The sequence below is a fragment of the Trichogramma pretiosum genome, unplaced genomic scaffold (genome assembly GCF_000599845.2).
Source record: "Trichogramma pretiosum strain Unisexual culture from Peru unplaced genomic scaffold, Tpre_2.0 scaffold49, whole genome shotgun sequence".
Lineage (NCBI taxonomy): Eukaryota > Metazoa > Arthropoda > Insecta > Hymenoptera > Trichogrammatidae > Trichogramma > Trichogramma pretiosum.
The window spans coordinates 593,449-605,656 of NW_019640811.1; the positions used below are offsets into that span (position 1 = coordinate 593,449).

The 12,208-nt window shown below is 46.0% G+C and overlaps 1 protein-coding gene across 5 annotated transcripts in view; it reads right to left on the bottom strand.

The window, feature by feature from the left end:
* The window catches only part of LOC106655837 (putative uncharacterized protein DDB_G0277255), a 152,642-nt gene that overhangs the window by 12,942 nt on the left and 127,492 nt on the right, over positions 1-12,208 (bottom strand). For 2 of the 5 annotated variants that reach the window (XM_014376411.2, XM_014376410.2), the window contains exons 2-3: positions 4,244-4,289; positions 1,929-2,061 (exon numbers count right to left, since the gene is read on the bottom strand). In XM_014376411.2, coding sequence (XP_014231897.1) covers positions 1,929-2,061; positions 4,244-4,289 — 179 coding nt within the window. Of the gene's footprint in view, positions 1-1,928; positions 2,062-4,243; positions 4,290-6,543; positions 6,931-7,971; positions 8,239-12,208 lie in introns of those variants that run through there. The other 3 variants (XM_014376412.2, XM_014376409.2, XM_014376408.2) reach the window with 3 other exon arrangements.

A 12,208-nucleotide genomic window follows, 5' to 3' on the forward strand; every position in this document is an offset into this window, starting at 1 on the left:
TAATCACAGCGCACTGCGTATATAACACACACACCTCGACGCGTGAGATAATTAAATCGCTCGGCGATACTTGTATATATACGGAGCGTGTACCCACGGAGTGCAGGTGTCGACTCGATAATTGAAGTGGGAGGTGTAGTACCATAGGAGAAGCCAAGTGTATAGGCTACTTTGTTCCTGCACACATCCTATATAGGATAATTAAACTGCTCCTTGATCCGCGCGTGTTTCTTTTCTTAACACGCGACGACGAGAGATATCGACTCCCTCTCGTTGAGCTCCGAATGAAAAACTCGGGGCGTGCGCGGGCACTGCTCGCTGCGCGCGTTTATATTGCACATGCATGCATGGCGATCGGACGACGACGACGAGGACGACGATGACGATCCGCATTATATATCCCACTCTACTCGCTGCGGGAGATTCACTCTCTGTCTCTCTCGAGCTTGTGTTCCTTCGCTCTTGTGATATTGTATCAAGGGGCTATGCGGGGCTGAGAATTATTCGCGGAATCGAATTATTAATGTCTCTCCCGATACGAGACAGAAAGAGAGAGAGAACATCCCTTCGCCATGCAGAGAGTCTTTTGTTCCTTTGTCATCGATCGTTTGTTTATTTCGCCCATATACATACACGAGGCTACGGCCGATTCTCTCTTTTCTTTTTTTCCTCGTGTGCCCTTTCGAATCGTATACACTTGCGCACCAGCAGCGCTAAGCGGCAGCGCACGCGAGCGATGAAATTTTGTGTTAACGACGTATATATTATACATATTTCAAAGTTTGGCGGCTCTCGATTATAATATACGTATCGATAAATCATTTTTAAAATCCGCTAAAAGTCAGAAATGAATACGAGCCGCGCAAGAGAGCAAACGAGGGAGAGAAGAAAGAACGAGACGTGCTTAACGAGCCTCCTTTTGTGTGTCGTAAAAAAAACCCCCGCCCGTGTAAAAGCACACACACGCGCGCGTTACGGCTTCCGAATCCTTTGGGGCCTCGCGTGCGTGTGTGCAGGTGCACAAAAACTCACGATGGGGCATACATTACGTGTATACAGAAAACGACGCCTTTGCATACGCACGGACGTAATTTGCTTACGAGGCAAAATTCATTAATTAAAAAAAATGTGATCGTGTGAGATTCCTGGCTCGAGCTCGTCAAAGGTCTACAGCAGAAATCGATCTATTGACAATATATCACAGCACCAAGTCCGCGTATGTATAAGGCCATAAATTATTGGCCTCGTCCGCGCCGAGCGTGAAAAAGCCCCCCGAAAGATCGCTAATGTACGATGTATATACAAGGTGCGAGCATCGTCGCGGCTGTAACAGCTCGTTTGTATATATAAAAGCTCGCGACGAGCGTGTGTCAGTCTGCAGCGTCTCGAAAGAGTACGAAGGCGACGCGCTAACCTATGCATATTATATACGAAGATGTATACGAAATTCCGACGATATTTAGGCAAAGATAAGCGAAATTTTTGTTTTTTCCTTTTTTTTTTTCGCTTCCCTCGCCACCGCCACCGTGTAAACCGATTGCGCGCTCATCCGCGCGCGTAACTCACATTATTACGTATTATTATTATGCGCGCGATTTCCTAGAAAAGAAATCCGTAGACACGGCCGAATATTCATTAGTAGGTATGTGTGTCGGACGGCCGACGCGTGCGAGACGATAAACGTCAATGGCGTAGTTTATTGGTCGACGATGCGGATGCTCGAGATAATAAATGTGCGCTTTTTTTCTCTCTCTCGTTCCTACTCGAGTACGTCCGTGTTTAGTAGCCGCATGTATATTGTCGACTCGTGAGAGAGAGAGGCACTTTTAAATGTCGCGCGAGTTTTCAATTATGCCATTACCTCACGTACTCTAATGTACATCACGTTTAGGATATAAATAATGAAAGTAATAATTTTTGGTACTTACGATAGGGTGCATTGTGTTCGTTGCGGCCTGTGGATTTCACCGTGCGTCCGTACACGGTTACGTAGCCTCTGCTGCAAGTCGAGTAAAGACTCACGGAGGGCACCGTTGACGGCACCGCCCCGCACATCACCACCTATTTCGTGCATGACAAAAATGAACAAGTTATTAAAAACTAAGAAAACAAAAGTATAGATGAAGAAATCAAACGATTATCGTAAAAGCGAATACGACGATTTGATCGTGTGTGTATGTGCGTGTAAGAATATTTCAAACCAGGAAGTCTTGACTCGTATAAGAGTACTCGTTGTTTTTCTCCGGGCACAAAACGGATCGATGCGTAAAACGCTTTTATACGAACGGTGTATGTGTTCTTCACCCATATACGTGTGTGTACATATATATACGGACGCAGAAAGGAGCAGTTATAAGAAAGTTTACGTAAGCTTACGATGTGAACTTTTTTGTCGGACGAGGAAAAGGAGTTCGACGACCCACGCGGGGAGTCTTGCGCTCGCGCGCGCGACAGACACACAGGATTTTTGAGGGACGAACGAGAAAGGATAGTTTTTTTTTCCCCCGTGCTTTTCGGTGCCCAGGCCGGGGGAAAATTTCGAGGCGAACGATCGCTCGTATAAAAAAGTCGCGCGCCACGGCGATTTTTATGGCGCGGCAGTTTCTTCTTTTTTGTTTTATATCCATTTTTCTTGGCAAATCAGCTCGCACGGGGCGGGCAAACGCATCCACAGTGCATGAGAAAATAGTAATTGCTTCATCGGCTCGCTCGATCGCGGCGCGCGTTTGCGTATAATAATATAATGTAATAATATTATTATACGCGATCCGGCAAGCTGCATACTATCGCGCGACTGCCCCGCGCGCGCGAACAATATGAAATCTCCCGTCGCGTTTGCCGAAAAAATCATCATCCTCTCTCTCTCTCTCTACTATAATATGCTCGCTCTCTGCGGCAAATGCTGAGAGCAGAGCCAAGAGAACAGCGAGAAGCAACTCAATTATCAAGCTGTGAGCCAGAGCAAAAGAGATCGTATCGGCAAAAACTGCTGCTGCGGCCGCCACCGCCACCACTGCGCTGTATAATATACACATACGGCATATGTATAGATTCAAACTCGTGAGAAGATTCAATTAACGCATATCGACGGCAGCAGCAGCAGCAGCAGCAGCGTGGCACAAGCAACCGAGTCGTTGTAAAAAAAATTATTTCACTTTACACTTGCGTTCTGGCGATATACTTTACGAGCTGTGTGTCGTACTCGGACGCGAGATCTCTGCGGCAGGTGGAATTCATACGTATGCAGGTAGGGAGAACTGGGGAGACTGAATAATTTTCAGCGATATCTCCCGATAAGATCAATTTGTCACAATTAGTTTTTATTCGTTTGTCTCGCGGGTTTTTACTCGGTTTATATGGCATGGTATGTATCGCAAGGCGCTACACGGAGATTCGCTCGCAGATAACGGCGCTGCTGCAGCAGCACCACCACTACCAACAGCATATACACACAATGGCAGCGGCTATATAAAGATACATGCAAATTGATTTCTTTGATCGATCGTAATTGCCGAGTAAATAGCGACGAAATAAAACGAAAGAGAGGCACCTGACGTAGTAGTACTCTGGCCGAACGATGCGAAATAAAAATATCAATTTAAACACGCCGTAGCGTGACTCGCTAAACTATACACTCACGCTGCGCGTGCATAGACTCGAACGTACAAATGCGAATGCTCGAAGGGGGTATTTTTGAAAGTACACGCGAGTTACGGCCGAGATTTGTTGATTTAGTAATTGAACGATGATGTAGCAGTAGGACGCGGCTCTCTTCTGTGCGCGCAATTTATAATAAGGCACAAATTAAACCATTAGTCTATCTCTCTTGAGATAGAGAGATACCGAGAGAGAGAGAGAGAGAGAGAGAGAGAGAGAGAGAAAAGAGAAATGGACAGAAATTAAATACGCATGCTCGTTTTTGCCTAATGAATCATGCACTCGCGCGAGTTTTATGTATACAGCAGCAACATACGAGTACCTCCTACACGCACAGTAATATTAGGAGTCCGAATTTTTTGCTTCTTTCTCTCTTCGATTTATTTTGTCGAGTGTGCGCCAATTGACAAATCTCGTATCGTGTAACGGGACGAGCGAGAGAAAGTATACACGTCTATGAGCGCGAATACCGATCGAGGGAAAACTCGACGTGTCACCCTCGATTGATAAGCTGCGTGCAGCGTGTAAAGTGTTTGTCTATGTGGATGTGGGTGTACGTGATTCGATTGCTCTATTATGTACTCACCATCAGGAGGCACAAAATCTTCGCTAAGACGGCAAGCTGTGGTAACCTGAAAAACATGAAAACGCATTCCATTAATCATTTGAACAATATTTGGGAGAGAAGATTTTTAAAATTAATCTTATCAAAATTGAAATTTTTTTGCACGACGAGCGCACAGGTCGATCGAATTTATGAAAATGGTCAACTCCTTATAACGGGGCATCGAGCACCATTACAACGACTCTCGTCTCGCCTATCTCCCCTCGCGAAATTGGCGCCCAACGTGGGGCCCCAGTCTGACTTATATTGTGAACCAGAAATTTAGAGGCCACCGGTTATATTTATTACTGAGACAAACGCGATTGTGACTTGGTTCGGCGTTAAAATCCTCGATGACAAACTTATTTCGTGTTGTTTGATCGTAAGATGGAAACGATGGGAATCAATTGGAAGGATACGCGTTAAAATGTACTTCCTATATTTAAACTCCAATAAAATTTTTATCTCCGATTCAGCTTTTCAGCAGCCGCATGCCTCAAGGGCAAATCGACCTTATCGAATAAGCTCGTATTATATTTGCCGAGGTGTTCTCGGTACCCAGCATCGTCGCGCTGTACAGCAGTCCTCGTTTTTTTTTTTTTCATTTTCAAATTTATTGCCTCGACGACGTCGGGGCACGCGAGAATTTTCCATATTATTGTCGAGGCATTTCCAAGTTTTATGCAAATAACGCGAGAGAGAGAGAATTGAAAATTGAAACGCTCCCGTGCGTCTAGACGCATACGTAGACAGTCGCGAACACACGTACACACAGAAACATACGTGCATTATGACGCGAAATGTTGTGCGAGGCCAAGAGGTAGTAGCTGTGTGTGCTCGTCCTCGGGCCGAGAAGTAGCATCTCTACAGCACAAAATGATGATAAACTCGTGCATATTATATCGCGCTTGTTTATTGCATAAAAAACTGGTTATATTAACGGCAAAAGCCGGAGAGAGAGAGAGAGAGAAACGAATACCGCGTACTCTCTCGCCTGCTGTTGCTATGTATGTATATGTAATATATATCTCGTACTGTACGACGATCCACGCGCGAGCTCAAACGGGAGAATAAAATATAGCTAAATAATACACAAGCTATGAACAATAAGTTGCAATGTGCGTTATGATTTACGAGCTGCAGCGCAGCCGCAGCCGGAGCCGCCGATGATGCATTTCTGTCGCTGCACAGCACAACACACGGTGCACTGCACTGGATCGCCTTGCCGCCGCCGCTGCTCCTCCTTCGCGCGACTCTCCGCGCAAGTAGTAAAGGCGCTTTAACAATCGGACATGTACAGCGCACATAAGCAGCTGTTTTGCTCGCTGCGCGCGGCTGGCTTGGCTATAGAGTTTTGGCCGATTCTCCGCGTTTAATTTTATTTTTATTTATTTTTTGCTCGTTTTGCCATTGATAGAAATCGTAGATAATGTACTACCGCAGCACCGCTTCGCGTCGAATCCGACCGAACGACGGGTTTTCTCTCTGTCTTTCTCTCTTTGACTCGAGCTATATCGCGGCGACCACAGGCACGCGCGTGCGAACGAACGCAGCAGCTCGCTCGCGATTCGATACATTCCGGTCTGCGTGAGTTTTTTCGCTTATTCATCGTTTGTTTCGTATAAACATAGGAGCGCAAAATTACTCGCGATGCGCGATGTAGTTTTTTTTTTCCTCTCTCAGCTCCTTCCGAAGCCGCACACACTTCGTCTTTCGAAGTTTCGCGCTACGTGCTACAGTTTCTTTATACGCGTTCGCGGCGACGGCGGCAACTTCATCGCGCGAAGGCGTGTGCGTGTGTGTGCACATACTCTCGCGCGTACACTGGCACTTAGCGCATTCGTATAAACATTATGTAAAACCAGTTGGCCGAACGCGGAATTATTACTATATAAAACTTCTATGACTGCATTCTTAGAGTCTCGGGTAAATGTATATCGGCGGCGCTGCGGCGTTGTGTGCAGCAGCTTTTATATACGCGTGCACGAGCACCGCACGGTACACACAGCGTCTATGTGTCTTTCGGTCTTTCTCGATCGCGGATAACCGATCACCTCGTGCTGTTCTATCGATGTATATATGTCGCGGGCACGCACGCACGCACGCACACCTACCATAACGATCACATACATATGCCTCGCGCACTGCACCGTAGCAGTTTGCATAACTGCGATTGTGTCTCGCGCCGCACTGCACTGGTAACTACCATTAGGAGCTTTCTCCGTTCTCCGGCGATATTAATACGAAAATTTTTCCAAATTTTTCGTCGGCGAGAAACTTACCCTCGGAACGATACGATTTCCAGTATGCAAAACTTTCGACGAGATAACCACTGCATTCCAGATTCTGAACATAATTTTTGCTTTTATTCCCCCTTTTCGTCCCGACGAGCGTTGACGACGACGTGCAACACCACCACGGGTATGGGCGAATTTTTACACATGTATGATGTGTGCACCCACGGATAATTGGACGAGTAGCCAGTGTTGTGTGTGTGTGTGTGTGTGTGTGTACGCGCACGAGAGAGGAGAGTACTTAATGTCGATCAGCCTCTCACCTCGAACAAAACGACGAAAACGACGACATGTACCTCGCACCGCATCTCCTACATCCGATCGATTTTTTATTTTATTTTTCTATTTTTGTCTAAATTCGTTGAACTCGCGCAATTTTTTTAGAATTTTTCTTGCACTGATTAAAATTTTTTCTCCCTCTTCTTCGACTACTCATTAATACTTTTTTTTTCTCTGAAATTTCATTGACAATATGTGTCTGATGAGTGCACTGCACCACGATCACAGCACTGCAGCGGTAGAATAGCACTGATCACGGTCATCTCGGCCTCAAGATCGGCCGCTGCTGCTGCTGCTGCTGTTTTACGTGCAGCACAACGATCGATTGGCATAATTTCGCGTCGAGCACTGAATCGCAAAACGACCTGCACATAATACTTTCATGGACGATTTTTACGCAGAAAAACGCCGCAAAAATAATTGTACACCACTGAATTTTTTTTCTCTTCTACTTTTGTTTTTTTCAAGCACGTCGGGATACACACGCGCGACGATGCGCTCCTCCTTCGTGGTGCGCGCGCGCGAGCTGGCGCGAAAAATATATATACGTATCTCGAGGCTCGGGCAGTCAGAGACCGACTGACCGTAGCACCGCTGCTACTGCCGTCGACGCCGCTGCCGCCGCCGTCGCTGTTGCTGCTGCTGCTGCCGCTGCAGCTCTCGGCACTGCGCTACTAGTCGCCTTTTTTTCTTGTCCACCTTTTATTGCCTTATCCGAGGCGCGCGCGCGAGAGAGAGAAGAGTGCGAGGCAGCGAATTGCTGCCACCTAGCGGCGCTCGAGCGCGCGAAATATTGTGCATGTATGCAAGCCTCGCGATTATCGGAGCAGCAGCACGGTTCGCAGAGAGGACGCGATATCGAATCGCGCCCAATTGGGAATAAATTTCGATGTGTGAATCGAATGTCATGAGTATAAGCGAATAAAAAGTCTGCGAATTAAACGCGAGAAATCGGTTTGTGCCGATCGGCTAAATCACGAGAGATTTTGAAGAATTTGATCTTCGCAAATTATTTTATCATTCAAAGTTGAAGACCAAAAAATTTAGGCACATCTGCCAGATAATTTTTTTCCAACCCAACACACTGATAACACCACCATAATAATTTCTATAAAAATCGCGGGCTAAATTACGTACCGCATGTAGCTACGTGAGCATCTCTAGAGAGCTTCTCCGATCGCTGAACCGACGATGTTCGTAACACTTTTCGACACTGTTGCGCTTCATGAACAGATTTTTGATTTTTTTGATTTTTGGTTTCGGAGCACAGTTGCACTTATATTTATATGTATATCACATACAACACACTGCAATTATCGATGTATCCGAGAGCAGACACACGATCACTCGTTCACAGATGCGTATGCGAAAAATATGGCACATCCACACAGGTAGTAGAGAGTAAAATACTGATTCCGTTGAAATTGCGCTGCTGCTGCTGCTGCTGCATCCCGCGAGCACATCAGACGACGCACTAACAATTATTTACACACTGTCGATTGCACTATACAATAATTGTAACTATATATTCGTACGTTGGAATAAAAACTAATCAGTCGTCCGCGAGTACATGCGATTGCGCGCGTGCATAATAACGATACTGTATATATGTACTGCTCCGCGAGAGAGACGCGTGTGTTCGCTCCGCGACGGTTCGCGCAAGAATCCGGCGACTCTCGAGGAATATGTGCCGATCGTCCACCCGTGTGGCACCTTTCCCTTTTTCGAAACGGAGAGAGAGAGAGACGCGTGCCGCTGCCGCCGCCGCCGTTGCTGCCGCTGCTGCTAAACGTGTGTATGTCGCGGCAAAAGTAGTAGTAGTAATAGTAGTTGTAGCAGTGGTAGTAGTAGTAGTAGTGACACTCTCCGCCCCTGCGCGACTCGCTGCGCGCCTCCGTACACATTTATATACGTCCAATATGTAACATTGCTAATCGAGTCGGCAGCGATAGAGAGAGAGGGAGGGGGGGGGGATTAAAAAGTGGAGAGGAGGGAGGGGGAGAAGAGATCGACAACATTACATTATATACATATCTTTTATGTGTGTGAGAGATACAAGGCAGATCGTTTGTGCAATTTAAACGCCGTGCCGACCTCGACCTCGCCTCCCCCCTCCTCCACCTCCTCCTCCTTCATCTCTTCCTTGCCCTCCCTCTCCCCATACCCCGCCCCATGCGTGCCGCACGAGCAGCACGTTTTTGTTGCTGCTGTTGTTGTTGTTGTTGTGTTGCTGTTGGTGCTTTTTTAAACGACGATTATTACGTACGTAAACGATTACCAATTTATTCGACGCGTGCAGTGTAATATTATCAACGTACGACGACGGTCCTTTACTCCTTTTCCTTTTTCGGCTCGTATCATTATACTTCTGTCTTATTTTTCGGCCATATTCGATGATTCAACAAAGTGGCGCGCTCGCAAGTCCCGCGATCGCTTTTATCCCTCGTAAATTGGCCGATTATCGTGCTTAACACCGAAGTAACTCAATTCTTAATCACGTATATATATACGGTCGGACGCGCGCCAGAGAATACGTATATACAAAATATTATTATTATATACGCGGCTTTGACGAGCTTTTATCGTTTGTATGATAATGCCGCGAGATTTGCGTTCGATCCGTCATAAATACGTGGCGTCGTTAAGTCGGATTATCGCTGATTTAAGTCATCTTTAATGTATAATAATTCGCTCGGAATCGACACATAAGCACGAGCGAGCTATACACGACGTGACGCGTCTTTGGAGCTCTGGATACAGCGACGAGCAATTTTTCCTGCAAGCCCCGTCCTGCTCGGGGGTCGGTCGATGCCTAATGCGAAAAATTTATTGTTTCATTCTTGAATTTTCAAGGTGTATAAGAGCGGTGATAATTATTATACCTATTAAATTGTTGTTATGGCGTCGAAGGAGAAAAAATGGCTGAGTTATTGGGCTCGATGCATACTAATGTGCCGATATTAATAATATCAGAAGATGCACGAATATCTAAAAAAAACAGTGCGAAACCTGAGGTCATTCCGTAATCCTGTTTCCTAGAATTAAATCGATATCTTACGATTTTCTATAAAAGTTTCCACTCTCTCGATGTACAACGAACGATTGTCTATCGCCAATGATCACGACGATGATTGCCGATCGATCAATTACAAAATTACGTTACGAAGTACAGGCGCGAGCCAACACTGTGTCAACATTTGTACTTTAATTAACCTTCTTGCCTCGAAGATCATCAATTTTGGGGATATAGGCGCGTGGCGGCGGTATCTTGTCTTCTGTACGTACTTTTGCGCGACAGCTGACCGCAGCAGCAGCAGCAGCCAGGTGACCACTACACTAGTACGGTTATATACATATCAAAATGTATACTTTTCATGGTCGCACATGCCGCGGACAGATTATAAGTGTGTCCATCCGTCAATCGTACACGATGGTCGTGTGGCTTACATGTATATATATATCTATAGTTAAAGTGCAACTAGTCCCAATTTCTCTCTCTCGCACCTCGATACCGTGTTTGTACATTTGACACATTGAGTATAGGCGCGTTTAACACATTTTAAACGTTGTTTTCTCGAATCTCGTATCCACAGCGATGACGAGGCTGAAAATTTAAAAAATTTGTATTTTTTGACGCTTCATCGCGCGCCAGGCGCGAGCGCGGAACGAGATGACGATGACGATGATCGACAAGCGAACATCATCAGATGCCGATGGAGAGTACATTAATGTGTACAGAGCTAACAACTGCCGCAACGGTACATAGATATACGTGTATATTTAGCTCGCGTGCCAGCAGGGTGTTACAAGGAGAAAACCACCAAAGAAAAATATATAGCTCGACTCCAAAATCATTCTTACTGATATAAAAAAGATATAGACGTTTTTCCGCGAGCTCGTTAAGAACCTTCCTTGGCTGTTGTTTTTATTAAAGGGTATTTAATAAGCAGATATCGATTTCGCGTGTATAATATCGGCCTTAAACGTTACGTGTATAAAAGTCGAAACGAGGCGTGTACGAGGGCATTATTTATATATCATCGCGATTGCCAAAAAAGCTCGCTGCGCTCGAGACCCGGCGCGGCGGCGGTGGCGATCCTCGTGCGTGTGCGTGCGCTTACGTATATATAAGAAACCGGACATCGTAAAATGTGCATCGTAAAAAAAGGCCCGCTCGCGCGCGCGCAGCAGTTTTGCCGCCTACTTATTATATTTATTAAGCTTGCTGCGTGCGTGTGTGTGTGCATAGATGAGATCAAATCGGGTGAAATAGTTACTATTTATTTCGTCGTATATCTCATCGACGAGTGAAGTGAAGCAAAAAAAAAAAGCAAAGAAAAAACTAATGTTGCGCCCGAGAGATGGACCACCCATCGTCTCTCTCTCTCTCTCTCGAGGAGCTTCGTGCGAGCACACGCACGTATACGATAGGTGTGTATAGAGTATAGGCCCCGGCTTTTATGTGGTTTTTTCAAAGGAGAGAGAAATTTAAAGAACGCGCGCCGCTATGATTTCCGGAGTAGTTTTTCGGTGCACCGCAGCAGCATCGATGGATGACGACGATCGAAGCGGCGGCGGCGGCTGGAGGCGAAGGAGAACGAGAAGAATTTGTCACTTTAACAGAGTGATAATGGACTCACGATTGTCCTTCACAGCTCTATATATATATCGAGTCTCAAGAGGCCGCTAGCAGCACTTCGGAGAAGCCAATAATAACACCTGCCTTTCTTATATACGTCTGACACTCGGTCTGATTTTTTTCTTCTTCCACTCGTCTCTGTTTTGTTTATCCCTCAACTCCTTATACACATATTTCGTCATATGCGTGCGTGTATATCATACACACCACCGTTTTGTACGATCGAAAATTTCACCTTGGCTGCGAACTATACGCGTCTAATCGAGCGCGCCTGCACACACGCACGTAAAATAAAATAAGAAAAAAAAAAGTAAAAAAGAAACGAGACGAGATTTATCGTAGCGCTGTACAGTAAGTATATAGCCTAGGCTATACGTACGGCGCGCGCGACGTCATTGAACCCGATCTTCTTTCCTTCCCCCTTTTAAGACTTCCGCTGCCGGTTTCTTTTACGCACTTTATACGCGCGCGTGCTGCATATATACCTCCACACTCACACACACATACGCGTGCATATATACGTAGCCGGGGTAGCTCACGAGCACTGCTGCGCGAGTATTGATTTACATACGCATACGAGGCGCGCGCGGGAGTATATCGCGCGCGAAACGAAGCCCTGATGCTATATCCCACTGCACTAACACACACGCGCGCATACATACACTCGTACACACATATATAGAAGAACGTCGCGGCGATACATATTTTGCAAACGATCATTATTATTGCCCCCCT